This window comes from Sapajus apella, unplaced genomic scaffold, assembly GCF_009761245.1.
Source record: "Sapajus apella isolate SASKATOON/1434 unplaced genomic scaffold, GSC_monkey_1.0 scaffold212, whole genome shotgun sequence".
In the NCBI taxonomy this organism is placed as follows: Eukaryota; Metazoa; Chordata; class Mammalia; order Primates; family Cebidae; genus Sapajus; species Sapajus apella.
Genome location: NW_022437152.1, coordinates 52,734 through 79,788, shown reverse-complemented (window position 1 = coordinate 79,788; position 27,055 = coordinate 52,734). Strand labels below are relative to the sequence as shown.

The 27,055-nt window shown below is 63.9% G+C and overlaps 4 protein-coding genes across 10 annotated transcripts in view; 1 reads left to right on the top strand and 3 right to left on the bottom strand.

Moving 5' to 3' along the window:
- The window catches only part of POLR2L (RNA polymerase II subunit L), a 2,785-nt gene extending 277 nt beyond the window's left edge, over positions 1 to 2,508 (top strand). The window contains exon 2 of the mRNA XM_032270554.1: positions 2,260 to 2,508. Within this exon, the coding sequence (XP_032126445.1) occupies positions 2,260 to 2,368 (109 nt within the window). The 3' untranslated portion in view covers positions 2,369 to 2,508. The remainder of the gene's footprint in view (positions 1 to 2,259) is intronic.
- A 1,325-nt stretch (positions 2,509 to 3,833) lies between these two features.
- On the bottom strand, positions 3,834 to 9,163 carry CD151 (CD151 molecule (Raph blood group)). Of its 4 annotated transcripts, none has more exons than XM_032270540.1 (9): positions 8,988 to 9,163; positions 7,265 to 7,325; positions 6,362 to 6,449; positions 6,080 to 6,271; positions 5,700 to 5,774; positions 5,204 to 5,308; positions 4,969 to 5,127; positions 4,608 to 4,694; positions 3,834 to 4,508 (listed from the first exon to the last, which is right to left on the bottom strand). In XM_032270540.1, the coding sequence occupies exons 3-9, from the start codon at positions 6,440 to 6,442 to the stop codon at positions 4,449 to 4,451; spliced, it is 759 nt and encodes a 252-aa protein (XP_032126431.1). In that variant the 5' UTR covers positions 6,443 to 6,449; positions 7,265 to 7,325; positions 8,988 to 9,163; the 3' UTR covers positions 3,834 to 4,448. The 4 variants fall into 4 exon arrangements, with proteins under 4 accessions (XP_032126431.1, XP_032126429.1, XP_032126428.1 ...); XM_032270538.1 differs by having other exon boundaries at positions 6,362 to 6,509; positions 8,988 to 9,054; XM_032270537.1 differs by lacking the exon at positions 7,265 to 7,325 and having other exon boundaries at positions 6,362 to 6,509; positions 8,988 to 9,085.
- A 1,096-nt stretch (positions 9,164 to 10,259) lies between these two features.
- Positions 10,260 to 16,793, bottom strand: CRACR2B (calcium release activated channel regulator 2B). 4 transcript variants are annotated; one of them, XM_032270533.1, is made up of 10 exons: positions 14,874 to 15,437; positions 13,476 to 13,673; positions 13,284 to 13,395; positions 12,712 to 12,898; positions 12,107 to 12,253; positions 11,905 to 11,992; positions 11,534 to 11,626; positions 11,230 to 11,396; positions 10,970 to 11,041; positions 10,260 to 10,729 (listed from the first exon to the last, which is right to left on the bottom strand). In XM_032270533.1, the coding sequence occupies exons 1-10, from the start codon at positions 15,105 to 15,107 to the stop codon at positions 10,555 to 10,557; spliced, it is 1,473 nt and encodes a 490-aa protein (XP_032126424.1). In that variant the 5' UTR covers positions 15,108 to 15,437; the 3' UTR covers positions 10,260 to 10,554. The 4 variants fall into 4 exon arrangements, with proteins under 4 accessions (XP_032126424.1, XP_032126426.1, XP_032126423.1 ...); XM_032270535.1 differs by lacking the exon at positions 14,874 to 15,437 and adding an exon at positions 16,206 to 16,793 and having other exon boundaries at positions 10,970 to 11,396; XM_032270532.1 differs by having other exon boundaries at positions 10,970 to 11,396; positions 14,874 to 15,441.
- Positions 16,794 to 17,341: 548 nt separating this feature from the next.
- PNPLA2 (patatin like phospholipase domain containing 2) lies at positions 17,342 to 23,214 on the bottom strand. Its single transcript, XM_032270536.1, has 9 exons — positions 22,901 to 23,214; positions 20,992 to 21,224; positions 20,831 to 20,896; positions 20,225 to 20,434; positions 18,988 to 19,048; positions 18,701 to 18,868; positions 18,424 to 18,556; positions 18,120 to 18,242; positions 17,342 to 18,025 (listed from the first exon to the last, which is right to left on the bottom strand). The coding sequence occupies exons 1-9, from the start codon at positions 23,085 to 23,087 to the stop codon at positions 17,761 to 17,763; spliced, it is 1,446 nt and encodes a 481-aa protein (XP_032126427.1). The 5' UTR covers positions 23,088 to 23,214; the 3' UTR covers positions 17,342 to 17,760.
- Between the last annotated feature and the right edge of the window lie 3,841 nt (positions 23,215 to 27,055).

Here is a 27,055-nt window from a genome sequence, read left to right as displayed (position 1 = left end):
GGGCCGGGAGCCGGGAGGCCGGGGGGCCGGGAGCCGGGAGCCGGGGGACCGGGGAACGAGCCGGGAGCCGGGAGCCGGGAGGCCGGGGGGCCGGGAGGCCGGGGGGCCGGGGGACCGGGGAACGAGCCGGGAGCCGGGAGCCGGGGCCGGGGCCGCCCTAGGGTGTGGGCCGGGGCGGGAGGCGCAGCGCTGCCTGGGGCCGGCGCTCCCGTGAGCAGCTTCAGGCCCGACTTCTCCGGCTCCGCTGCATGACTGCTGTCGGGGAACGTTGTCCCCTGAAGTCTGGGGAGAGAACGGAGCTGGGTTTCAAGCCAGTGGCGTCCTGGCGGGTCGCACGCGCCTTGCCCCCCGAAGTAAAGCCCTTGGCCTCCGCCCTGATCGGTCGCTGCCCCCAGGCCCACCCCATGTCCTGCAAACCCCGCTTCAGGACGGGCGGGCGGGCGCGGCGGCTCGCGCCTGTGATCCCAGCATTTTGGGAGGTCAGGGCGGGAGGATCGCTTGAGCCCCGGGAGTTGGACCAGCCTGGGGAGACCCTGTTCTCCAGAGATTTTTTTTTTTAAGCTGGAGTGCAGTGGCTCGATCTCGGCTCGCTGCAACCTCCGCCTTCCGGGTTCCAGCAATTCTCCCGTCTCAGTCTCCCGAGTAGCTGGAACTACAGGCGACTGCCACCATACTTAGCTAATTTTTGTATTTTTAGTAGAGATGGGGTTTCGCCATGTTGGCCAGGCTGGTCTGGAACTCCTGACCTCAGGGGATCCGCCTGCTTCAGCTTCCCAAAGTGCTGGGATTACAAGCGTGAGCCACAGCGCCTGGCCCTCTTGGTTTTGTTTTTAATTCCTGGGGCGTGGTGGCACGCACCTGTGGTCCCAGCTACGTGGGAGGCTGAGGCCACAGAATAGCTTGAGCCCGGGAGGCAGGCGGAGGTTGCAGTGAGCCGAGATCACACCACTGCACTCCAGCCTAAACGAGAGAATAAGACTCCATCACACACACAAGTCCGGGCGCGGTGGCTCACACCTGTGATCCCACCACTTTGGGAGGCTGAGGCACGCAGATCACAAGCTCAGCAGTTTGAGACCAGTCTGGCCAACATAGTGAAACCTTGTGTCTACTAAAAATACAAAAAAAAATTAGGGGTGCTTTTGGGCACCTGTAAACTCAGCTACTTGGGAGGCTGAGGCAGGAGAATTGCTTGAACCTAGGAGGCGGCGGTTGCGGTGAGCCGAGATCGTGCCATTGCACTGCAGCCTGGGTAACAAGAGTGAAACTCCGTCTCAAAAAAAAAAAAAAAAAGAAAGAAAGAAAAGAAAAGAAATGTAGGGCAGACTTGCTGCCCGCCCTCGCCATTGGACTTTGAGGAGCAGGCCGCCTCCTCCGGCGCTTGTCCCTTGGTATTGCTGTCGCCACCGTGCCTGAGTCTTGGCGCCCGGTTGGAGTCTGACCTGTGGCCGCTGTGTCTTGGTCGTATGTGAAGCCTGGCGTGTGTGTGCCAGCCTGCCATAGGTGCTCAGTGCAGCTTGCCTGTGAATGAGGAAAGCGAATGGACGGGCTGAGTGGGCTGTTAGGGTGAGTGGCTAGCAGCCTGTCCAGACCCTTACCCAGTGATACAAAGGGCAGGGGCCTCCCACGTGGCCGCCTCTTTCCCAAGCTTCTGTCTGCACACACGGGAGCCATCAGTGTGGGAATGTTCTGGAGGTTTTGAGAGTGACTGGAGCTAGGTCCCAGGGAAAGTTTCTGATTGACTTGGAGATGAGACAGGTGGCTCCCTGGAGAAGCAGTCTCCCCCTGACTGAAGGAAGCAGAGGTGAGGAAAGACCCCACAGCAGCAGAGTAGGGCTTGTTCTCACAAGGGGTGAACCAGCTAAGGGCGGGCCCCTGGAGAGCCACCCTGCTGTAGATGGTGCTGGATATGGGGAGCTGTACATCAGCACCTTGGTCTTCTAAGCTCCCCCAAATCACTTGTAGTATTTGTTTTGTTTACATTTCTTACATATGTTATACACACACATGTATAGCCAGAGTAGGTGGGAGAAGAGACTCCTCCCGCACCGCCCAGGCATCCAGGCATTTCCGGGTTGCTCCAGCCAGGACTGTACTGCACAATCTCAGCTTCTGATCCACCCGGATTAGATCTGGTCACCTTGCCAGTAGCAGAGGCTGAGGCCAGCAGGCAGTACCCAGAGGCAGGTTGGATGTGGGCTCCAGGCCTGTGCAGACCATGGAGCTCAGCTGACCTCTCCGCCCCTCCCGTTGACACAGGGATGCCCTGGACGCCCTGGGCCTGAAGCGCTACTGCTGCCGCCGGATGCTGCTGGCCCACGTGGACCTGATCGAGAAGCTGCTCAATTATGCGCCCCTGGAGAAGTGACCATGCCAACCATGGGCTGTGAGCGTCCTGCCCTGTGTTCATGAGACTGAGGCATCTGGGGAGGCCTGGCTGCAGTGTGTGGATCGTGTCCCATCCCCCACTCTGGAAGTAAACATCCAGTAAAGGTCTTTGAGAACCACCACGGTCCCAGACCTTACTAGGATGTCAAGGGCCAGGACTGGGCCCAGCTCGCACATTGCAGCAGCCCAGAGAAGCAGGCAGGACCCTTGCAAGCCGGGTCCTGAACCCTCCTAGCCCTGGGTCAGCCTGTTCCACAGGCACTCCTGCAGGAGGCATGGCCAGGAGAGTCTTCCACTTTGGGGCTGTTTGAGGCCCCTGCATTCTGGGAGCTCTTGAGACCGAGCACAGAGTCCTGTACCCTCTCTCTTGGAATCTGAAGAACGGGATTTAGGCTGGGCAAGGGGGCTCCCCCTATAATCCTGTCACTTTGGGAGGTCAAGGGAGGAGGATCACTTGTGTCCAGGAATTGAAGACCAGCCTGGGCATCCTAGTGAGCCCCCGTCTCTGCAAAAAAATTTAATAAATTAGCTGGGTACAATGTTCACACCTGTAGTCCCAGCCACTCAGGGGGCTGAGGCGGGAGGATCACTTGAACTGTGATGGAACCACTGCACTCCAGCCTGGGCAACAGCATGAGACTCTCAAAACAGTTATATAAAAGAAAAAACCAGATTTTCTGGGGCCCAAACAGTCTCAGCTGTGGTCATGGCTGCCAGCACCTGCTGACCCGTGTCTGCTGCTACCTGACCCCAAGGGTCTCACCCAAGCCTAGCAGGGAGTGTAGGCCAGGTTCCTGTAGAGGGAGAAGGCATCACCAGCCTTAAGACGCCCCTAGCTGGGCCGGGAGGTGGCCCTAAGGAGGCCCTGATGTCCTGGCAGTGCTGCCTGTAAGCACCCCAGGTCAGATGGCCCTGCTGCCCAGATAACTGGCATGGTGTCCTCTGGTGGAGGAGTGGGGTCTGCCTGGGGGTCTACAGTTCTGAGCCTTAGAGACGGGGCATGGGCAGTGGGGGGTACAATCAGTGACCAGGCCCTGGCACCCCTCCTACCCTCTGGCCCCCAGCAGGGCTTAGAAGCTCCTCCATGTGAGTCCCCTACTGCCCCCACCCCATCGGCCTGGCATCTCTTACCTGGCATGGCCCCCAGGCTGCACCTTCCCACATCAGCTCCCCACTGGCCAGAAGCATCTTTGGAAACCATTTTCCTCTCCCTCAGGGGCTCTGAACATCTCACCATTTAGGAGCGTGCATAGTCAGTTCTTCTGCTGTGAGGCCTGTGCTTGCTGTCCCTACCATCAGACCTCCCTGCTCTGGAGCCCCATGAGGGTTTTGCCCTCCTGGCTCTGCTCTTTGTCTTGATGCTGACAGTGTGGGTCTGTCTGTCCTGTGGACGTGAGGGCCCTGAGGACAGACCACCATCTGTCCCAGCATAGCGAGCTCGTCCGTCTGTTCCACAAGTGTTTATTGAGCACCTGTATGTGGCAGGGACAGTTGTGGGCATCTGGGATACAGCAGTGAACAAGCCCCACCCCACAGGCACACCGACAGGCAGTGCAGTGACCACACAGCATCTTGGGTGGGGGTGTCAGTGGTGGGAAAGACCGCAGGGGGTCTGGCTGTCGAGGGTCGGGAGGGGCAGAGCTCACTCGGCTTCCCCGGACTGGGAGGGGGCCACGTGGCTGCAAGGCAAAGCCCCAGTACCTGAAGGGCCTCTACCTGCCGGGAACACCCAGCCCTGCCCCACTCAGCAAGTCCCCTTCCAGCCTGCTTCTGACCACCAGGCAGGGAGTGTGTCCAGGGAGCGCCAGGAAACACCCCACCCCCCGTGCCAGCCAGCCAGCGCCCCCACCACTGGGCTCAGGCCTCTGGACTTTGGTGTGCAGCAAAAGGCACTTGAAGCTGCCTCTGGGGTTTGGGTCCCCAGAGGCCCTGGCGATGGCACAGGGTGGGAGGCATCGGGAGCCCAGCCCTGGCGCTCAGTAGTCTCAGCTCAGTAGTTGGGTGCAGCAGCAGCAGCAGCAGCAGCAGGGCACCTTGAGCATGGCTGAGCCAGGGCAGGGTCAGTAGTGCTCTAGCTTGAGGCTCCTATACAGGCAGCAGGTGAAGACCATCCCGAAGACCTGTGTGCAGAGCCGGGCAGGCGTAAGCAGACGCCACGGGGCCACCGGCCGCCTGCCCGAGTCCCCGACAAGGTCACCATCACCCCCACGGGCCCTCACCTGCACACAGGCAATGCCAACGCCCACAGCCCCAATGACCCTCAGGTGCTCCTGGATGAAGGTCTCCAGCTTGGTGATGCAGCCGCCCTGTGGGATCCCAGTGGGTGCTGAAGGTGGGCCCAGGGGGCACCTCCCACTGGCCCTCTCTGCCTCCAGGGTGTCCCAGGCCCACCCCTAGCACCCAGGCAGTCAGGTCCCTGCCAGTGCAGACTCTCACTGGGCTGTCCCCCCACCTCCTTGTAGGTATTAGAGGGGTGGTCCCACTGCCCACAGCAGGCCGCTGCATGTCCCCCCACCCCCACCTTGTTGATACTGCAGACGAGGTCCCCTGCCCACAGCGGGTCGCTGGGGGCCCACCCACCTCCACCTTATAGATGTTGGAGGCGTGGTCCCGCTGCCCACAGCCAGCCACCACCGTCTTGCAGCAGCTGTCAGGGACCACGCGGCCACCGGACTCCCCTGAGTGGATCCACTCGCTGTCCCGCCAGTCCTGTGAGTTGTTGCTGCCACAGCAGTGGAACTGCATCAAGAACAAGGCCGGGGTGAGTCCAGGGAGGCTCTGGACGGACGTGCCCCTCCCAGCACAGCCCACCCACCTCCTGCTGCAGCTGGTCCACAGCGTTGGTCACACCCTCGTGGCCCGGCTGGCGGTAGCGCTTGGTCATGGTGTCCTTCAGGTTCTCCTTGAGCTCCGTGTTCAGCTGGGGTTGGAGTGCAGGAAACTTCAGCCTCAATCTAAGACCCTCCAAGGTGGGGCTGGCAGAGCCCCAGGATGGCAGGGGAGAGGCCCAGGGCCCGGCTCAGACCAAAGGGAACGGCTGGGGCTGGACCTCAGGATGAGGGGAGGTTGGGTGGGGCGGGGTGGCAGTGGAGTGAGTGTGACAGAGGCAGAGAGGGCTTCCGGATTCCCTGGACACCAGCCCGACCTCATGTTCCCCTGCAGAGACCTAGACTCCACCTCCAGGGCCCAGTGGCACGTGGGTCAGCTCTGGCACCGTGGGGGTGGGGGCTGGTGCTAGTCACGAGTGTGTATCTGCGTGTGTGTGCCCCACCTGTGCGTGTCTGTCTGAATGGCCTGCCCAGGCCCCTCACCTGCTGGTAGTAGGCGTAGGCGAGGACACCAGCGATGATCTCCAGCAGAAAGATGATGAGGAGCAGGATGAAGTACTGGGGGGCAAGGACACCCCTGTTCTGAGGCCTAGTGCCTGGGCACCTCGGAGCAGAGCCCCCATCCAGGCTTCCCAGGCTCCAGGTGGGGGCTGAGGGGCTGCCACGCTCCCTGAAACTTGCTTTGGGAGCTGGTGGCTTCCCTCAGCTGGTCCAGCAGGAATGTGGGGACCCACAGGACTGGGCAGGTGGGGAAGGATAGTGCCCCACCCCAACTCGGGCCAGGTGAGCACAGCAAGGCACAGGTTCAAAGCCCCCTTGGGCCCCATCCACACCCCCCGCCCCGTGGCCTCTGCCCTGCTGACCAGACGCAGCAGATTCCGCCGCTCCTTGAAGGTGGCGCAGCAGCCCAGGACCCCGGTCACCATGACGACAGCACCCGCCACCACCAGGATGTAGGCTGTGGCCAGGTAGGTGCCCGAGGCCAGCAGGCTGATGTAGTCACTCTTGAGGGCCAGCGTCCAGATTCCCACTGCCATGACAGCCAGGCCAGCCAGCTACAAGCAGTACACGCTGGTCACCGAGCCTGCCTGGGTCTGAGGGTGGCCCAGGAGGGTGGGGGTGGGGACGGGGCAACCCTTCCTCACCCAGAAGCAGCAGTTGTAGGTAAACAGCAGATACTTGAGGCAAACAGTGCCACATGTTGCCTTCTCGTTGAACTCACCCATCCTGGGGCTGGGGAGGCATAGGAGGGGTCAGCAGGGCCACAACACCAGGCCCGTGACAGGAGGACCGCTAGAAGGAGGGGACACAGATGCCCAAGCCAGCCCAGGAGCTGGGGCGGAGCCAGCCACGGTCCCGGGAGGCCTGCGAAGGAGCCCCCATGGGAACAGGACATGAGCCACTTAGCGACTCAGGAGCCTGACCCAGTATAGCCAGGATAGACCCCTGGTGCGCCCAGACAGGACAGGGGGCCACGGAGGGCCTCCAACCATCACTGCTGACTCACCCCTGCTGGCAGCCGGGGGAGGAAGCCCTATCAGGTCCCTCCAGTGAGCTCACGCCGGCCTGCCCGCCCCCCACGGCATTCCCAGGGGCCCACGTCACAGGCTGGTAGGAGTCTACAGGCCTGCAGTGAGGGCGGAGGAGGCCACTCAGAGAAAGCGGAGGGGTGGGGGTTCCAACAGGCCCCAGCTCAGCCCCTTTCTAAGGCTCTATGGCCCCATTTCCGGTCTGCTAAAGCTCTTCCTCCCGGCCAGAGGGGAAGAATGGATCTCGGAGGCAGGTGGAGCCTGGCAGACCGGGAGGGTTTTTCCTGGACAGCGGCCACACCAACCCGAGGGGCAGCACAGAAACAGGCTGTGCCCCTCCCCAGAGGCCCTGTGCCCGGCCCAGCCCGAAGCAGTGGGCAAGCTGTGAGCACCGGGAAGGCAGGCAGGGTGTGGGGCGCAGACAGCAGCTGAGCGCCCCGGGCGGCGTTTCCAGACAGCACAGCCAAGCCTGGACTTTGACTGCCCCGCCTGCTCGGCCCCACCCTGCTCAGCACTCACCAGCCAGCTGGGAACGACTCCTCCGTAGGACAGGTGGACAGAAGCTCCCCAGGACTCTAGGCTAGAGGGACAAGGGCATGTCAGGTCACAGGGTGCAGGTCTGGTCCAAGGTCCAGAGTGCGCAGGGTTCATTCTGGAGGCAGAGGAGGACTGGCCAAGCCTGGTATTTTGGTCTGGGCTAGGGTGGGGCAAGGCAGAGGACATTTCTTTGTTTTTCTTTTTTGCTTTTTTTTTGGTGGGGGGAAGAGGGGAGTGCACCCTCTTCCAAGCTGGAGCGCAATGGCGCGATCTCAGCTCACTGCAACCTCCTCCTGGGTTCAAGCGATTCTCCTGCCTCAGCCTCTCCAGTAGCTGGGATTACAGCCATGCACCAAGCCACGTGGCTAATTTTTGTATTTTTAGTAGAGACAGGGTTTCATCATGTTGGCCAATCTGGTCTTGATCTCCTGACCTTGTGATCCACCCGCGTCAGCCTCCCAAAGTGCTAAGATTACAGGCGTGAACCACCACCTCGCCCAGTGATTTTATTTTTCGGGAGGGAGTTTCGCTCTTGTCACCCAGGCGGGAGTGCAATGGCAGGATCTCAGCTCACTGCAACCTTCACCTCCTTGGTTCAAGCAATTCTCCTGCCTCAGCCTACTGAGTCGCTGGGATTACAGGTGCCTGCCACCACTCCCAGCTACTTCGTATTTTTAGTAGAGACAGGGTTTGGCCACGTTGGCCAGGCTGGTCTCGAACTCCTGACCTCAGGTCACCCACCCGCCTTGGCCTCCCAAGGCAGAGGTCATTTCTGGCCAGTCTGATCCTGGGAGGGACCTCATGCCTTCCCCAGATGCCCCACCCTGAGCCTTACCTCCAGACCCATCACTGGCCTTTCCCCCACCAAACAGCAGCAGCCACAGCCTGGGAAAGAGGCGCCATGGAGCTGGGGGGACCAGACCTGACCACTGAGCTGAGAGTCACCCTCCGTGACGGAGCTGGGGCCTAATACACGAGGAGTGGCAGGAGCAGACCGTGCCGCCGAGCTGGGGGACCTGCCCCTGGCCTGGCTGTGAGGTCCCAAGCTTTCTGGGGAGCCTGGTTCTGGGCACAGATGCAGCCTCCACCGCCAGGACGCAGCGACCCCCGCTGAGGAGTGGCCCCTCTTCCCAGGAATGCCTGGTCCCTGCGAACCGCCTGGGAAAAGGCCGGCCAGAAAGAGCTCTCCGGCCCTCCCCCAGCCCCCGGGAACTGCACCAGGCCCCCGGGCGGCCCGCGCCCCATCAGGGAGAGCCCCCACAGGCGGGACCCGGGACTCCGCGCCTGCCAGGCGTCCCCGGGCGCTGCAATGAGGTCACCGCCGCCGCCAACCCCGCCCGGCGCGGCCAATGGCGCGCCCACTTGCATGCGGGCGGAGGGAAGGGGGCCGTGTCCAGAGACAATGAGCGGGGTGTCCAGGCTGGGCGTCCCGGGGACGAAGGGGGACGTCAGGCCCGTCCGAGGCCCCGGGAGGCGCCTCTCCCACCCGCCCGGCGCCGCCTCCCGCGGAAGGGCCTGCGAGGAAGCTGGGCCAGGCGGTGGGCGCGGCCTCCCGGGCTCCCCGGGCGCCTGCGGCGGGGCCTCGGGTACTGGGGCGCGCAGGACCTTCGGCCCCCTTGGCCCCCTCGGCCCCCTCGGCCCCCTCGCCCCGCTCGCCCCGCTCGCCCCGCTCGGCCCGCTCGGCCGGCGCCGCGCACTCACTCACCTACCACGCGTCGGAGTTCGGGCCCGGGCGGCGGCGGCGGCGGCGGGGGCGGCTCCCAGCGCGGAGAATGCGCGGCCCGGGGCCTGCGAGGGAGACGCCCCGCCCCGGCCCCGCCCCCGGCCCCGCCCCCGGCCGCAGGCCCCGCCCGCGGCGGCAGAAGCCTGGCAAGTCTGAACCCGCGTGGCGAGCGGGAGCCGGTGGGTGCAGGCGCTGGGGGTCGACCCCGCACTGCGGGGGCCGGGCGAGCTGCAGCCCTGAGGGCGCCAACAGGCCATCAAGGGTCCCCCTATCCAGGGACGGAGGAGCCGAGCGGGAGGCGGGCCCGGAGGTGAGGCGGCGACCCTTGTAGCCAGAGGCCCCGGGCCCTCCTCCATGCCCAACTCCGTCTCTGTCTCCGCACTCTGGAACCGCCCAGAGGCTTCAGGGATCGGCAGAACGGTTGCGGGCCTGGGGCAGGGGAGGGCCTAGCGCTGTGGGCAGACGCAGGAGAGAGGCTAGGCCGCGGGCAGTGTGGACACCCTGGAGACCAGGGCAGGCCGGGGGTCCCAGCCAGAAATACTGGAAGGAGCCACTGGGAGTGGTGCGAGGAGGTGAGGGAGGAAGGCAGGACCGGCCTAAGGCGGCACCAGGAAGCCAAGAGTGGGAGTGAGGAAGGAGGGGGCTCCCCACCCCACCCCGAGCTCATTCATCACTGACACAGATAAGACTGGCAAGGGGCCGGGCGCGGTGGCTCAAGCCTGTAATCCCAGCACTTTGGGAGGCCGAGGCGGGTGGATCACGAGGTCAAAAGATCGAGACCATCCTGGTCAACACGGTGAAACCCCGTCTCTACTAAAAATACAAACAATTAGCTGGGCATGGTGGCGTGTGCCTGTAATCCCAGCTACTTGGGAGGCTGAGGCAGGAGAATTGCCTGAACCCAGGAGGCGGAGGTTGCGGTGAGCCGAGATCGCGCCATTGCACTCCAGCCTGGGTAACAAGAGCGAAACTCCGTCCCCAAAAAAAAAAAAAAGACTGGCAAGGGAAGCGGTGGCCGGGCTCCTGGGCAAGACAGCCGGGCGCCCTGACCCACACACTGTGGAGGGCCCTGTGGGCGCCAGCCTTGATGAGTATGAGTTGGGGGGCATGACCAGGGACACAAGAGGACACACAGGACCTCAGCCCCAGTGCCGCAGGCCCACGTGTTCACCCACACGGCACGCGTGCACAGTGGCCACTCATGCAGTGTGCACACACAGGCTGCGGCTCCCAGACGCATGAAGGCCAAGAGTATGCAGGGCAGGCAGTGGGTTTATTTGACCAGGGGGGTTTTCTGCTGAACTGAGATGGGCTTGATTGAATGGGGACAGAAAGAAGACTGCCAGAGGGCACACGGGACCCTGACCACTCCAGGCCCCTGACCACCCCCAGGCCCCTGACCACTCCAGGCTAGTTCTTCATGTCTTCGGTCAGGCAGGCCTGGGGCCCCCTGGGGAGGGCCCGCATCCTGAGTAGGCACCCCCCACCCATGACAAGTCTCCTGCCAGGGCAGCTTCCAGCTGACGCTCCGTGAGTCACTCGGGGCCCGTCACCGGGCACTGGGAAGGTGGCCAGAGCCGCGTCTGGGGGGCCGAGACCAGCAGCAGCAACAGCAGCAGGTGGGCCCAGGCAGGCGGGCCGTGGTCAGAGCCTTCCTGCGGCTGCTGCCCACCCGCCTGGCCTCGAAGGCGTCCCTGTCGTCCCGCAGCCGTGTGTTCAGCTCCCTAGGGAAGGAGGAGTCCGACATTGAGCCAGTCTGAGGGAGCGCAAGGTTGGGGGGGAGGTGGGCTCTGAGTCCCCTCGACAGAAGAGAGGTGTCTGGCTGGGACTGCAGCATGAGGGGTGAAAGGCAGACATAAGGAAGGACTTCCAGCAGAGCAGAGCGGTAGCCAAGAATGTTGGGGAGCTTGGAGCCCCCGGACTCCGCTGAGCCCCTTCCCTCGCCGGCCTGAGCCTGGCCGCACCTGAGCAGCTCCAGTTGCCGTAGCAGGCTGACTTTCTCTTTCTGCATGTTCCTGGAGACGGCGACCACGTCTCTGTGGGTGGGAGGTGGTGACCCGGCTGCAGGAAGGCTACTAGGGAGCCCCAGGACCCCCAAGAAGACCCTCCCACAGAGTAGGGCTGGGACTTTGAGGTGGGGATGAAAGTGGCGCAGACCTGAGCGCCCGTCGGCCCCTCCCCCGGGACACGCCCCAGGGCCCGCCCCAGCCCGGTTCCCCGGCACCGTTGGGTTTGCTCCTGGCGGCCTCGCGCTTCGCCCTCCAGCCTGCGGATCTGTTCCTGCGCTCCTTCCAGCTGCGCTCGCAGCGCCTCGTGCGCCCGCCACAGCTGGGAGTTCTGGGCCTGCGCCTCCAGGTGCTCCGCAGCCCGGGCCCGCAGCTGCTGCTCTAACTGGAGGGATGGAGACCGGCGAGGAACGCTCCCTCTTCCCCGGGGTGCTGCGCGTGCCCAGGCTCCCGGCAACCCGCGGGCCGGGGGCGCTGAGGCTCAGGGGAGCGCGCACGGCTGGCTGTGGGGACGGGGCTCACCTCCCGCTGCCGCAGGTCCGCGCGTTCGAGGTCCTGCTCGCGACCCTGCAGCTCCAGCTCCAGGCGGCTTCTCCGCTCCCCGCGGGCGGAGTTCTGGGACGCACGGAGGACCACTGAGCCTTCGCCGGCCGCCCGGGCGTGCAGAGGAGGCACACGGAGGGCCGGGGACTGGGAGTGGGCCAGGACGGAGCGGGGTCGGGTGGAGAAGACGGGACGGGCGCGAGGGGTGAGGGCCTGCGGGGTCTCCCTGGACGGGGGGCAGCGGGGCCCCGCAGAGGTGGAGCTGTCAGTGTGGGGTTAATTCGGGGAAGGCGGATTAACCGCGAGGCAAGCGCGGCGGGCCTGCCGGGAGGCCGGGGCCCGAGGCCCACCTGACTTGGCGGGCGCCGGCTTTGCTCGCGAAGCTGCTCCATCTCCTCGTACAGAGCGCGCACCTCCCGCTCGTGCTCGCTCTCGCGCCTTCGGGGGACGGGGAGACCTGGATGAGAACTTGCGGGCGCTGCAGCCCCCCAGCACCCCCTCTGCTTCTGCCTGAGGCCTTCCGCAGGCCCCCAGACCCCACCCGGCGCTCACCTCCGCAGCGCCTGCTCCAAGCCGTCCCGCTCCCGGGCCGCCTCCTCCAGGCAGGCCGACGCGCGTATCAGAACGTCCTCGAAAGAGCTCAGCAGCTCGGGGCGCTCGCGCTGCAGCCGGGCCCAGAGCGTCCTCACAGCCCGCTGCCTGGAGGGCGGGCGGGAACTGAGGCTGGAGCTGGCAGAGGCGGGGAGCAGGCTCCCCTCCGCCCGCGGCAAACCCGTGGGAGACTCCTTGGTCCTGGACCGGACAGGAGCGCTTGCCGCGGGCAGGGCATCCCTCCCTGGAGCGCCTTCCCGCTGCCCAGCGTGGGTGGCGTGTGTGTACCCGGGCAGTGTGTACCCAGCGTGGGTGAGGTGTGTGTACCGGGCAATGCCGGTCTGTGGCCCCGCTCCCGGCGCCGCCCCTCCTCCCTGCAGCCCTGGCTGCTGCCTCCTGAAATGCAAATTCTGCGGGAAATCACGACGGGTGCCTCCCAGGGAGCCGCAGCTGACGCTGGGCTGGGCCTGAGCCTGTGCGGGACCCGCACTCGGGTGACAGGAGCAGACAGCATGCAGGCAGAGAAACAGCAGGAGGGGCGGGTGGCAGGGCCAGCGCCGACTCACTCGCCCAGGACTGGGGCCACCCCCAGCTGCTCCAGCGCAGTGTGGAATCGCTCCTCCTCTTCCTCCTCCTCCTCCTCGTCCAGAGAGCCCCCCGTGCCCTGCATGTCCAACCAGCCCGACTCAAAGATCTCTTCGGGAGCCCTGCCGGGGGTTTCTCCCTGGGCCGACTGCACCCCCACAAACATCCCTGCAGGCATGGAGCGAGCATTAACGGGGCTGTGGGTCACCACCCGGGCTCCGTCCCGTTCACCCTCCCAGCAAGTATCCTGGCCTCTCTCAGGGTCCAGTTTCCTGTTTTTCTTCCTTGTTCTGGTCCTATTGGCCTGGGAACAAGAGGTGACAGGCCGGCTCCCAGTCCCACGGGGCATAGCTCAGGAGAGGAGTGGGGGCAGGAAGATCAGCTTCTGCACACTCCACAGAGCTGGGGACCCCAGGGGCGAGTGCGTGCAGACACCAGCACTGGCCCTGGAGGGAGGAGGAGCACAGGCAGCCCTCAGGGGCCACAGGTGCCCAGCCTCCCGATGGGCGCTCCAGCCTCTGGGCAGTGGGGGATGGGCGGGCCTCAGGCTCACCCAGGCCCAGGCAGAACTCCCGGGGGGTGAGGAAGCCAGTGTGAGCCTGGTCCAGACTTTCAAACACAGCCTCCAGCTGCTCAGGCGTGAGGGGGAGGTCGCTCTGGAGACCCTGGTCAGGGAAGGACAGCAGGGATGAGCCGCTGAGGTCCGCCCCGGGGCCATGGTAGTCTCTTGGGGCCGGGGACTCACCTGCAGGTCGTGCCTGGTGATGAAGCCCTTGGCCTCCTTGTCACATAGCAGAAACAGCTCCCGGGCCTGCTCCAGCATGGCAGCCCGGGGCTCTGCAGGGCCTCCCTCCAGTTCCGCCTCCTCCTCCTGGGTGTCATCAGCCCCAGGCTTTCCCAGGCTGGCCATGGGAACAGAGGGCCTCAGCCTGGCCTTCAGGTGCTGTGAAGCCAAGGGAGGGTCAGAAGAAATTCGGGAGGGGAGCTGCTGGAGTCAACTGCAGGCCCTCCCTGCAGCAGGTGGGAAGGTGGGCAGAAGGCAGGGTGGGGCCAGGGGGCTGGGGCTGTCACTGGGGTGGGTGACAGGTTCAGGGCCTGTGGGTGCTGCCCCATGGGTCTGGCATCTCAGGAAGCTGGAACCCAGGGAGAGGTGAGAGCCCCAGGAGGAGCTGCCCAGTTCAGGATGGGAAGCTGGAGGTGGGGGCAGTCTCAGGGGCCAGTGGAGAAGACCTGGTGATGAGGAAGGTGGCTCCTGAAAGCTGAGAGGGGCGGGCTTGGGGTCAGTGAGGGAGGAGCCCGCCACCTTCTGCAGGTGCAGATCTGACCCCGAGTGAGGGCTCAGCTGGCCCTGACCAAGTCCTCAGCCCCTAGCCTGGGCCTGGGTGGCCCAGCCTCATGACAGCTGGCAGCCGGGCCAAACTCCTCCCTCCTGCCCACCAGCCCCTCCCTCCCCACAACTAAGCCCGCAGGGTGCAGGGGCCAGGTCCCAACCAGCAGAGCCCCTCGCCTCTGACACTCTGCTCAGGAATAGTTTCAGATTCAAAACCTAACACCCCTGCCCCCCCAATCACTAAGGCCCTTCCCTGTCCCAGAACTCCTTGGGACGCCCCACCCCCTAACCAGAGCCACCTGTCCTTCCCACAGCGTCCTCATCCCGGATTCCCAAAGCTGCTCCCCAGTGACACCCGCCTTTCCCCACCGGAAAGCTGGGATCCTGGCCCCTGGCACCACGCCCAGGGTCCTCTGGTATTCCTTAGCCGGGCCACCTCTGCAGAGGGCAAGTCTGAGCAGATGAGGGAAGGGGACCCGAGAGACCAGGGCCATTGCCTCCAGGCCACGTTGTCACCTCACCCTCCAGCTTTCAGGCTAGGCCGAAGGTCCACCCCTGCCGGAAGCCACGGCGGCTGGGCCCCAGGGAGCTGGGAGGATGGGCTGGCCGGGTGCGGCGGCGGCCAGCCGCCTGCCCTCCTGCAACTCTGGAGGCCAGGCCTGCCCTGGCCCCTGCTGCCTCACGTCCCGAGGGGTACCCGGAGTCCCCGACCGACGCGCTCAGGTTTGGCGCGGGCCACGGCGGCTGGGAGAGGGTGTCGGGTGGGCAGCGGTGGAGGGACCTCGGTGGCGGGACCAGCGGGCACCTGCCTACCTGTGAGCTACACTGCCGCACCTGCCTCTCGCCAGGGCCGCTCCTCCCGGAAACGCTGGGCACGCCCCGCCCCAGCTGGGACCCGGACGGGACACCAGGGGCACGGGCCTGGAGCGACCCCTGCCGCCTCACAGCCGCCGAGACCCCCGCTTGGGCGGGCCCGGGGAGAGGCTGCTCCGTGCTGCTGCCGCCTGTCCCCGCCTCTCTGAGCTGCCCTGGTGGCCCGATCTCCATCGGCCTGAGCAAGCAGAGGAGCAGCGATGTGCCCCAGAGACCCAGGGGCCCCCCGGAGCAGGGACAAGGCTGCAGGGGCGGCGTAGACACCAGCGCCTGGGAGGGGCCGCTCCCGTCCGGAGAGCCCGACTTAAGGCGCCAAATGTGTGTGCAGGAAAAAGCCGGGCAGGAAACAGACCAAATGCTTGCATCGTTTATCTCCAGGGGTGGGGAGGCGTTACTCTCTTCCCTATACTGTCCCAGTTTTTAAACAATAAGCATGTCGGCCCAGCGCGGTGGCTCACGCCTGGAATTCCAGCACTTTGGGAGGCCAAGGTGGGCCGATCACCTGAGGTCAGGAGTTTGAGACCATCCTGGCCAACACGGCAAAACCCGGTCTCTACTAAAAATACAAAATAGCCGGGCGCCATGGCTCACACCTGTAATCCCAGCATTCTGGTAGGCCAAGGTGGGCGGATCACGAGGTCAGGAGATCGAAACCATCCTGGCTAACACAGTGAAACTCCATCTCTACCAAAAAAAAAAAAATTAGCCGGGCGTGGTGGCATGCGCCTGTAGTCCCAGCTACTCGGGAGGCTGAGGCAGGAGAATCACTTGAATTCAGGAGGTGGAGGTTGCAATGAGCCAAGATCGAGCCATTGCACTCCAGCCTGAGTGACAAAGTGAGACTCCATCTCAAAAAATATATATACAAAATTAGCTGGGCGTAGTGGTGCACACTCATCATCCCAGCCACTCGGGAGGCTGAGGCAGGAGAATGGCTTGAACCCAGGAGGCGGAGGTTGCCGTGAGCTGAGATCGCACCACTGCACTCCAGCCTGGACAACAGAGCGGGACTCCGGCTCAAAACCAACAAAAACAATCAACATGTAACGCTAGAAAATGTTGAACTTAGCAGTATTCAGCGAACCAGCTGGGGCACATGAAGGTCCCACCTCAGCAGCCCGTCCCAGCACTCCTGACTAGGGCTCCCCTCTGGGGAGGGGTGGAAAGAGGAGCTACATGAGGCGCAAGTGGAACCCTCCTGCCGAGAAGAAAATTCCACTGGAGACAGAGGAGCCCGCCCCAGCCCCAGCCCCAGCCCGGCCCCTCACCCACCTGTAGGGCTGGCCTCATGGTCCCGCCCAGCAATCCTGGGGGCTGCGAGGCCTCTGCTTCTCAAGGGAAGGGGCCCAGAACCCAGCTGAACCACAACCGGCTGGGCTTATGGGACAGGACCTTGAGACCAAGGGGGTTGGCCCCTGGCACAGGCGCACCAGGGACCTGCCTGGCCGGCTCACCCGGTCCCAGATCCCAGAACCAACCGTTATTGTTGGCAGGGGGCTGCCACCACAGCCACCCACGCCTTCTGGGAGGAGCAGGTGGGGGCTGGCTCTGGACAGCCAGCCAGGCCCAGGGCTCTGCTCCAGCAGCCTCAGGCCGTGGGTCCTTTTTTGTTATCAAGGAGGGCTGGCCTTCTCCTCTCAGACGGCCTCCCTGCCATGCAGCGTAAGCTCTCAGGAAAACACTTCTCCAGCACAGCGCTGACCTCCCTCAGCTAGGACCTCACCTGCCTCCATATCCCAGCCCCCTCCCCCACTGTGTACTGGCAGGAGGCTGGGTATGGGGGGGCAGGGGAACAAGAGCATGTGTGCATGAAGCCAGAAAGCCTTGTGGAGCGGGGGACAGCTTTGGGCCAAATGCCCAGGTTGGAGCAGCCACTCCAGCAAGCTGGGGAGGGGCAAGCGCTGCGCTGAAGGTGAGGACCACACACCGACCCACCCACCCGGCCAGCTGTGTGTGTGCCCTGACTCGGGTCCTCCGCGCTCAGCTTCAGGAACCTCGGCCTCTACAGCTGTCCTGCCCCAAAAGCCACACACCCCGATGTGTCATTGTGTGATGGGAGGGGCAGGTGACACCTTTTGCACACATTTTCCTGTTTTATTTACCAAGGATCTTGGTCCCAAATAGTTCCGTCGGCTCTCAGAAGGCTGTGGCCAAGGGTCAGCCAGGAGGCCTCCGAGCAAAGTGGGGGTCGTGAGGATGGGTCCTAGCCAAGGGGTAGGCAGGAATGCACCAGGCTCACATGTGCCTGTAGGGGGTGCCCAGGCCAGCCTGGCACGTTCCACATGCCAGGCCCAGGACTGCGACGCTGGAAGCCCTGGCCTGCAGCTGTGGAGATGCTGGTCAGCTGAGGAGCGCCCGTGCCTCGCCACGACGCTCCCCAGCAAGCCGGCAGTCACATACAAGCGAAGTGGGCAGAGGCTGGGCTGCAGCATTTATTACATGTGCTTTGGCGAAAATAAATAATTCTTCACACAGGCTTTTCAGCAGGACACGAAAAACGTGGAGGGAAGAGCAGCTGCAGAGTTCTCGGAGTAAGGGTGGGAGGGGCGCGGGCAGCACGGGGAAGGACGACTAAGGCACAGGTGCGCGGGCCTCAGCGGCCCCGGGGGGGGGGTGGTGGGGTGCAAACCTCCCCACTCAGTGCAGCTGTGAGTGGCTGGCGGGGATCCCCCGCAGGGCCCCCTCCTCCTCACTCCGCAGTGGTCATGGACAGGGGTCGGGGTATCGGGCAGCCCCAGGGCACCGACTCACGGGCCGGGCTGCAGGAGCGGGGCGCTCGGCGAGGGGGCGGGGTCAGCGGGGCGGGGCGCTCAGCGAGGGGGCGGGGTCAGCGGGGCGGGGCGCTCAGCGAGGGGGCGGGGTCCGCGGGGGCGGCGGGCGCGCGCATGCGCAGAGCGTCCGGCGGGAAGGCCACGTTGGTGCAGAAGAGGCCGAGCAGCAGCTGGCGCTGGCACTCCTCCCACTTGGCCAGCGCGTCCCCCAGCGACAGGTTGTTGCGCATCCACCCGGGCAGTGCGTCGCTGTAGGCGGCGCAGGACAGCGGCACGGAGGGCAGCGACTGGGCGCGGCGCAGCTCCACCTGCTCCGACAGCCTGCGGGGCGGGGCCGGGGCAGGGAGGGCTTCAGTGCCGGGCACGGGCGCCGCGGGCTGTGGACGGGCAGGCGGGCGCGCGGTCGGCGGCTCACCTGGAGGGCAGGTGGCGGCCCAGCTTCCTCTTGGCGCGCATCACCAGGTACTGGCAGATGCTGCCCGTCTGCTCCTTCATCCACCGGATGTCCTCGGGAACGTCGGGCAGCCACTCCAGCAGGCTGGGGAGGGGGCGAGCGCGCGCTCAGGGGCTCGGCCAGGCCCACACGCCCACCCACCGGGCCCTGTCTGTGCCGCGATTCGGCACCGCCCACCCCACCCGACCTTCCTGGTGACCATCACTTGCGGATGATGCCCAAGTCCGTCCCTGGGGCCCCTCTCCCGACCCTCCTGCCCCCACACCGGATGGTGAAGGACACGGCGCTCTCCAGCGGCAGCGTGTAGGGCACCATCATGGCCGTGGCCAGGCGCACGGGCAGCATGTTGGAGAGGGTGGTCATCAGGTCCCTGGGCTCCACACAGGCCTCCAGCAGGGCTGCGGGCGGGCGGGCAGGAGGTTGGCGGCCAGCGGAGGCAGGGGAACCCAGGACCCGCTCGGCTTCCCTCCCCTCCTCGCCGTCCCTTCCTCTCTTCCCTCCCCCTTCCCCTCCTCCCGTCCCTTCCCGTCCCCGAGGTGCACCCTCATTAAGCCGAGCGGGCAGGTGCTCCAGGATGTGACCTTCCCCCGACGGCTGCGAGTGATCCTCCGCTCGGGCGCTCTCCACGGCCTCGTCCTCCTCCTCGTCCTCTGGGCCGTCAGGGCGAGTGGGGGGCAACGCCAGCAAGGGGTTGGGCCGGTTCAGGAGGCCTGGGGTGGGGACGAGAAGGGATTCCCAGTTAATCAGCGCGGCCGCGGCCGGGTCGGCTGGCCGGCTGGCAGAAGGCAGCATGGCCGAGCCAGCCCGCCCACCCCGCCGTCCCGCGCACCGTTCCGCCGCAGGAAGCGCAGGCCGTCCCGGTAGCCCTGCTTGCACATCTCCCGCAGCACCTGCAGTGAGAAGGATGAAATGGAAGTGGGCGGCCCGCGCATCCCCGGTCGGCTTCTGGAGTCCCTGACAGCCACCTCCCTCCGCAGCCCCCAGCCCCAAAACCTATCCTAGATCTAGAACAAGATCGAGGCTGGACAGGGAGGCTGCACAGGAGGCCGGGTGCTGCGGCCCATGCCTGTAATCCCAGCACGCTGGAAGGCTGAGGCAGGCAGATCACTTGAGGTCAAGGATAGGAGACCAGCTTGACCAACACGGCAAAACCCCGTCTCTACTAAAATTACAACAATTAGCCGGGCGTGATGGCACAGGCCTGTAATCCCAGCTACTCGGGATGCTGAGTCAGGAGAATTACTTGAACCCAGAAGGCAGAGATTGCAATAAGCCCAGATCACCCCACTGCACTCCATCCTGGGTGACAGAGTAAGATCCTGTTTTTGTTTTTGTTTTTTTTGAGACAGCGTCTCGCTCTGTTGCCCAGGCTGGAGTGCAGTGGGGTGATCTCAGTTCACCACAACCTTCACCTCCCAGGTTCAAGTGATTCTCCTGTCTCAGCCTCCCGAGTAAACTGGGATTACAGGCGAGTGCCTGGTAATTTTTTTTGCATTTTTAGTAGAGACAGGGTTTCGCTATGTTGGCCAGGCTGGTCTCAAGCTCCTGACCTCGTGATCCACCAGCCTCAGCCTCCCAAAGTGCCAGGATTACTGGTGTCAGCCACCGCGCCCAGCAAGACCCTGTCTCAAAAAAAAAAAAAAAGAGGCTGGCTGTAGTGGTTCACGTCTAAGCTCAGCACTTTGGGAGGCTGAGGCAGGCAGATCACCTGAGGTCAAGAGTTTAAGATCAGCCTGGCCAACATAGTGAAATCCTGTCTCTACCAAAAATACAAAAATTAGCCAGATGTGGTGGTGGGCGCCTGTAATCCCAGCTACTTGGGGGGCTGAGGCACGAGAATTGCCTGAACAGAGATTGCAGTGAGAGAGGAGCTGGACATGGAACCTGCTAGACAGAGAGGTTAGACAGCGAGGCTGGGTGGGCCATCTGCCCCTGGAGAAGTTGTGCATTTCCCCCAGCCCTCAGAAGAGGCCGCACAGACTCCCACCCTACCCCAGGCACTCAGGAGAAGTCAAGGTGCCCAGTGAGGAGAGGCTGGGCAGACCAGTCCCTGGAGCAGGGCTCACCATGGGCTCAGGCGGGAAGAGGGCCTTGGAGAGGCGGTAGAGGTTACGCAGGTTGAACTGGATGCTGGTGTTGGTGACCCGAAGCTCGTGGATGTTGGTAGAGCTGTCCTGTGGGCAGATGTCACTCTCGCCCGAGAAGGGGGACACCGTGATGGTGTTCTTCAGCTCGTAGAGCGGCAGGTTGTCTGAAATGCCACCATCCACATAGCGCTTCCGCAGGACACACAGACAGGGCTGTACATGAGGGCCTGCCGGCTGTGCCAGCCACCCCACCCAGCCACCAAGGGCCCCATTCAGTGGCTATTTCATTTGAGCATTTTATCCACTGGGCACTGGCTGTGGGCCAGCTGGGGCACTGAGCAGATCACAGATGGCCAGGGGCGGGGGGCAGGGGCAGAGAGCCACAGGAAGCGTGTGTTGCCATAGCTGCCCTGTTTCTTGAGTAACACAGGGATGTGGCTGTCAGGGACGCTAGGGACTGACAGGGGAAGTGGGGTAATGTGGTGGCAGAGCAATGGCCTGAGGGGACAGTGCTCAGCGGCCTCCTCCTCTGTCCCTCATCCCACATCCCACCCATGGAAGGTGCTCAGGGTTTGGGATACTCACCACCCCCTGGAGGGAGGGAGGGATGAGGCCGCAGTACACAGGGATGAACGTGCTGCAGACATTGGCCTTCGGGGCAGGGACAGAGCACAGGAGAGTGAGCAGGGGCCTTGGGGTTCGTGCTGCCCCCCCCCCCCCACCATGGCTCCCCCAGGCCCCCCCACCTGGATGAGCTCGTCCTTGGAGTTGAAGTGGGATATGATGACGTTCTCGCCATCCGACACGCGGGTCAGGGAGATGCCCAGGCGCCCACTGGCACGCTCGTGGCTGTCAGCAGGCAGGGTCTTTAGCAGGCAGCCACGGATGGTCTTCACCAGGTTGAAGGAGGGGTGCAGGGGACCCAGGAACCGCTTCCGGGCCTCTTTAGACACCTCGATGATGTTGGCACCAGCCTCACCTGGGGCAGCATGACCGAGGTTAGGGCCCAGCACTCCTGGGCTTAGGAACCCACCTTCCTTCGTGGCCCCGTGCCCAGGGCTCCATGGCATACAGACCCTGGAGGAGTCCCAGTGCCCATGGGGCCTGGCTCACAGCTGGGACTTTGGCTACCTCCCATGGGACTGCAGACAGCAGAGGCTGGTCAGCTGAGACCAGGACCTGCCCTCTGCCTGGTATTTCCCAACTGCCTGTCCCCATGAGTCACTGGGCCTGGTGTGGCATCCAGCCCAGGACAGGGGACCAGGCAGACGCTCAACTCTGACCAGTCTCAGTCTTCACCCACTTGGCCAGATCCAGTGGGGGGATGGGGCAGACCCACAAAGCCAAGCCGGGCACTCAAGTCACAGCTCACAGGCCTCGGGGGTGTTGGGCTGGAAGCAGTCGGGGCCCAGTCCCTAGGAAGGCATACCTGTGTCCCACTGCAGCCAAGAGCAAGCACCCCAGCCAGATACTCCTCTTGGGGCTCAGGGGTGCTGGCCAGCATAGGACTAGTCCCTAGGAGTGGTCAGGAACCTTGGGGGAGGAGCTGAGGTCTGAGCCTTCCTCCAGGGCATGGCCCTGGTCAGGAGTGGGGCAGCGTGGGGCTAGGGGCTTCTCAGCCAGCACCTGCTGAACTAGGGGCTTCAGCTGTGCACGACCACCTGAGAGTCGGAGTCTTGTTGGGAGCAGGGTGGGAGGCACTGTGGGAGAAGCATCCCAGGCTGGGGTAGCAGGGACCCTGATGTGTCTGGAAGCCAGGGGGCCGAATGACAGGTGCTTGTCTGAGGCCTCTGTGAGAGGGAGAGGGCTGACGGGGGCTCTTCCAATAACGGCTCTAGTTATTGGGATCTGGGGGGGTTAACTTCTGTGGTCCAGCCCCATCCCTCCCAGGACAAAGATGAGAGGAAGAGGTCAAGGGCGAAGGCTGGACAGGCTCCTGCTGAGCAGGGCGCCCCTGGCATCTTGGGTGTCCTTGCAGGCTGGGAGCTGGGCAGCAGTTCCAGGACTCCTGAGGTCATGTGCTGTAAACACAGCTTCCTCATGGCAGCCTATGTTACCAGCCGAGGCCAGCCCAGCACACAGAGATCTGCGCCCTCCTGACCACAGGCTCCAGAGCTCAGAGGCACCCTCACCCATGACGTGTGCCAAAGTGGTGGGCCGCGCCCGGGAGCCAGGCCACAGGGCACCGCGTGTGAGGAGGGCAGGGGAGCCCCTCACTCCAGCCCAGACCTCAGCGGGGCTCCTCCTCCCGGGCCTTGGGAAGGACCAGGCCACGGTTCCCGGACGCCTCACAGAGGCCACTCCCGTGCCAGGCCCCCGATAACAGCCTGGAACTGCGGAGGCCCCGGACACAGTGACCGACCGCTGGCGCCGGGTGTAACATCCAGGGCCCCGGGGTGGCTTAGGTCCCTCTTTGGGTTCACGGTCCGGTCCACGAGCTACTTCTCTGTCCAATGAGGCCGCTTCTGCGGCACCCGCCCGCCCCGCAACCTCTGCGCCCGAGAGGCGGCCCCGGCACCCTCGGGGCAAAACAAGCCAGGCCCCGCCCCCGGGCCAGCGACCCGAGTGGGCTCCTCGCGGGTTGGGGCGCGAACAGGAGCCCTCCCCACGGCGCCCACCGAGAACGCCCCCGGCCCCGCGGGCACCCCCGCTCACCCAGACAGGCCCCGGTGACCAGCGCCGTGGCCGTGAGCGCCCCGGCCGAGGCGCCGTAGATGTGCGCGGCGTTGGCCACCAGGAAGGGCGCGTGCTCGCGGAGGCAGGAGGCCACGCCGACGTGGTAGACGCCGAGGAAGCCGCAGCCCGCGAACGAGATGTTCCACGTCGCCTCCCGGGGAAACATCGCGGCGGCGGCGGCGGCGGCTCCGGGCTCCGGGCCCCGGGCCTCTGCGCGCCGCTCTAGCTCCGGGCCCCGCGGGCGGAGACGAAGAACCTGCGCGGGCGGCGCGGGGGCGGCGCTTTTAAGTGCGGGGCTCACGGAGGGGGCGGGGCCGGCGCGCGGGGACCAATCGCGGCGCGCGGGGAACGGCCGTGCCCTGGGGCTCCGCCCCCGCCCAGGACCCCGCCCCCCGCGCTGGGCCCCGCCCTCCGCCGTCCGCCCCGGTGGGCACGCAGGGGGCTCGTAGGGGTGCGGGGTGGGCCGAGCGCAGGCCCCCGAGCCTGGAGGCCGGAAGCCTCGCCCAGATCTGGGTACCCGCGAGAGGGGGCTCGGATTTCAGGACAGCCGCCGCCCCTCCCCACCGGGTCCTCCTGTCTGTCACACCCACCCGGGACACGGAGGAGCTGGCCCCCGGAGGAGCACCCCCAGACCTGAAAGCCGCCCAGGCCTCGGGACCCCCGGGGGCCACTGGCTCACACACAGACTGACCCATAAACATCTAAGGCCGGATGTGAGTCCTGCAAACCCTTCGTGGGGGACCCCAGCTCCGCAGACCCACGTGCCCCGACGTGGGGTCTCACCCCTGTCCCGCGCCCGCGGCCCCTCCGGACCTTGGCCTCTTACCTGGGTCTGTACCTGGGTCCGGCCCTGCCTGTTCAGGCTTTGGGGCTGCCTGCGTGTGACTGGGGCCCGCCCCGTCCCCGATAATTGCCCCAGAGGTAGATCCCTTCTGGGTGATGTCACCCTCCCGCCCCTTTTCCGCATTTTTCTCCTGGTCTGTGGAGCAAGCCGCCCTTGGCTTGGATCCAGGATCCCGCCCTGCACCTCACACCACCCCAAACGAGAGGCTGGCTTAGGTTGGGGTGGGAGGTAATGAGATTCTGTCTCCCCAGGAACACTCGCTCTCTGTTGTCAGGGCTGCAGAGGGTCTGGGATAGGGCATGGGGCTGCCCTCAACCCTGGCTCAGTTAGAGGAGCCTTCCCAGGATGGGGCCATCTGTGGGGATGCTGTCCAGTCCTCAACCCCTCCCAGCCATCCCCGAGAGCAGTGGGAAGTCAACCCCTCCCAGCCCTACTGGGGGCAGGTAGGCACCTGTTACAGAAACTCAAAATGAGAGGAGGCCGGGCGCGGTGGCTCCCACCTGTAATCCCAGCACTTGGGGAGGCCAAGGGGGCCAGATCACGGAAAGCTGGAAGTTCGAGACCACCCTGGCCAACGTGGTGAAACCCCATCTCTACTAAAAATACAAAAATTAGGGCCAGGCACGGTGGCTCACACCTGTAATCCCAGCACTTTGGTAGGTCAAGGCAGGCAGATCACCTGAGGTCAGGAGTTCAAGACCAGCCTCGCCACGTGATGAAACCCCATCTCTACTAAAACTACAAAAATTTGCCGGGTGTGGTGGTCCATGCCTGTAATCCCTGTGATCCCGGGAGGCTGAGGCAGGAGAATTGTTTGAACTGGGGAGGTTGCGGTGAGCTGAGATCATGCCATTGCACTCCAGCCTGGGCAACAAGAGCAAAACTCTGTCTCAAAAAAAGAAAAACGAGAGGAAGTAGCCAGGTGTGGGGCACCTCAGGGGTCTTGGGGGGTTCCCCTGGGGACATGAGGCCCAGTGGAGCTCTGACAGCTAAATTAGCGGACAGGGCTGTAGGCCCCCAGTCGGCCTAGCGGGACAGGGGAAGGCTGTGGGGGAATGAGGGGAGAGAGAGCAGCTGGGCCCCAGCGGTGGGAGAGGGCCAAGCAGGGAGGATGTGACCATATTTGACTTGAAAGGACTCCTCCTAGGCCAGGCTCAGTGGCTCACACCTACAATCCCAGCACTTTGGGAGGCTGAGGCTCGTGGGTGGGGGATTGTTTGAGTTCAGGAGTTTGAGACCAGCCTAGGCAACATAGCTTGATTCCCTCCATACAACAAATTAAAACATAAGCCAGGGGTGGTGCGCACCTGTAGTCTCAGCGCCTCAGGAGGCTGAGGTTGGAGGGTCGATGGCTGGGCTGCGTGGGAGTGAGTCCCGATCACGCCACTGCACTCCAGCCTGGGTGACAGTGAGACCATCTCAAAAATAAAACGAGACTCTCCCTTTCTCTGCACGTGGGGCCTCTTCCAAATCTTTGGTGGGAGGTACACTGTGGCCAATACACAGTGGGCTGCCGTGTGGGGGGCGGGGCTTGCCTGGGATGTCAGGAGCCCCCTGTGACTGGATGGGGGCGACCCTGCTGGAGGTCGCAGGGCTTAGGGTGCGATGAAGCAGGGATGGAAGTCCAGGGCTCCTCAGGGCAACCGCCGACGGGGAAGCCAGGGACTAAGGGTCCTGCTGCAGGAGAGGCCGGGAGAGGTCAGGGTCCCGGCCTTAGCCCCATCTGAGGTGCTGTTGCCTTGATGGTGTGTGGCTGCCCCAGCACAGGGAGACCTCTGCTCCCATTTCCACAGCTGGGTCAGGCTGTTTGGGGTACATATTCCTCCCTCCAGGCCCCTGGGAGGCTCAGGAACCAGAAACCAAGCGGTCTTTCCCGGAATCCTGGCTGGGGCGGAGCACCCCACCAGCAGCACAAGCTCCAAGGGGCGGCTGGATGAGAAACCCCAGGCGGTGTCACACCCCACTCCCATGACCTCCAGGCGACACAGGCCCTCTCCCTTCAGGGTCCAAGGCTGGAACTGTGAGAAATGCACCCTGAACCCTAGTTTCACTCCTGCGGGGGGCCCTGCCCTGAGCCTGGGCCACCAGTGCCCCAGCCTCACCCCTACCCCTTCTGTCGAGCACTGCTCCCCGGCACTCCCTGGCTGCACCCTGCTGGGGACATTTCTCTTTGCTTCCTCCTCCATCTGCTGCCCCAGCCCTACCACGCACGTTCCAGCCTCCTCCACTCCTCACCTGGCTCTACTCATAAGTCTGCTTTTATAGGGAACCAAAAAAAGGTGTTTTTTTTTTGAGACAGTGTCTCACTCCCTCACCCAGGCTGGAGTGCAGCGGCAGAATTCAGTTCACTTGAACTCCTTCGCCTCCCGGGTTCAAGTGAGTCTCCCGCCTCAGCCTCCTTGGTAGCTGGGATTACAGGTGCCCGCCACCAAGCCCGGCTAGTTTTTGTATTTTTAGTAGAGACAGGGTTTCACCATGTTGGTCAGGCTGGTTTTGAACTCCTGGCTTTGTGATCCACCTGCCTCAGCTTCCCAAAGTGCTGGGATTACAGACATGAGCCACCGTGCCTGGCCGAAAAGGTCATTTAAAAAATATTATTAGGCCGGGCGCGGTGGCTCAAGCCTGTAATTCCAGCTCTTTGGGAGGCCGAGGCGGGTGGATCACGAGGTCAAGAGATCGAGACCATCCTGGTCAACATGGTGAAACCCCATCTCTACTAAAAATACAAAAATTAGCTGGGCATGGTGGTGCGTGCCTGTAATCCCAGCTACTCAGGAGGCTGAGGCAAGAGAATTGCCTGAATCCAGGAGGCGGAGGTTGCGGTGAGCCAAGATCGTGCCATTGCACTCCAGCCTGGGTAACAAGAGCGAAACTCTGTCTCAAAAAAAAAGAGAAAAAAAATTATTAAGGCAGGGCGTGGTGTCTCACACCTGTAATCCGAGGACTTTGGGAGGCCCAGGTGCGTGGGTTGCCTGAGCCATGAGTTTGAGACCAGCTTGACCAACATGGTGAAACCCCATCTCTACAAAAAGATACAAAAATTAGTTGGCTGTGGTGGAGCGCACCTGTAGTCCCAGCTACTCTGGAGGCTGAGGTCGGATGATCACTTGAGCCTGGGAGGTCAAGGCTGCAGTGAGCCAAGATGGCACCACTGCACTCCAACCTAGGCAACAAAGGGAGACTCTGACTCAAAAAATAAGATAAAATAAAAAACAAAATATGGCCGGGCGCGGTGGCTCAAGCCTGTAATCCCAGCACTTTGGGAGGCCGAGGCGGGTGGATCACGAGGT

What these genes read in the sequence shown, in the direction of transcription:
- CD151 (XM_032270540.1), bottom strand. Translation starts at nt 6,442, where the DNA reads ATGGGTGAGTTCAACGAGAAGGCAACATGTGGCACTGTTTGCCTCAAG. An exon ending in CCTACGCCTACTACCAGCAG is followed by an intron (nt 5,309 to 5,699) that starts GTGAGGGGCCTG and finishes CTCCAACCCCAG; the next exon opens with CTGAACACGGAGCTCAAGGA. An exon ending in TGGACCAGCTGCAGCAGGAG is followed by an intron (nt 5,128 to 5,203) that starts GTGGGTGGGCTG and finishes TTCTTGATGCAG; the next exon opens with TTCCACTGCTGTGGCAGCAA.
- CRACR2B (XM_032270532.1), bottom strand. Translation starts at nt 15,107, where the DNA reads ATGGAGATCGGGCCACCAGGGCAGCTCAGAGAGGCGGGGACAGGCGGC. An exon ending in GCCGGCGCCCGCCAAGTCAG is followed by an intron (nt 11,627 to 11,904) that starts GTGGGCCTCGGG and finishes CGTGCGTCCCAG; the next exon opens with AACTCCGCCCGCGGGGAGCG. An exon ending in CGGACCTGCGGCAGCGGGAG is followed by an intron (nt 11,397 to 11,533) that starts GTGAGCCCCGTC and finishes CCATCCCTCCAG; the next exon opens with TTAGAGCAGCAGCTGCGGGC.
- PNPLA2 (XM_032270536.1), bottom strand. Translation starts at nt 23,087, where the DNA reads ATGTTTCCCCGGGAGGCGACGTGGAACATCTCGTTCGCGGGCTGCGGC. An exon ending in GGTCACCGGGGCCTGTCTGG is followed by an intron (nt 21,225 to 22,900) that starts GTGAGCGGGGGT and finishes ATGCTGCCCCAG; the next exon opens with GTGAGGCTGGTGCCAACATC. An exon ending in CTCCCTCCCTCCAGGGGGTG is followed by an intron (nt 20,435 to 20,830) that starts GTGAGTATCCCA and finishes GTCCTGCGGAAG; the next exon opens with CGCTATGTGGATGGTGGCAT.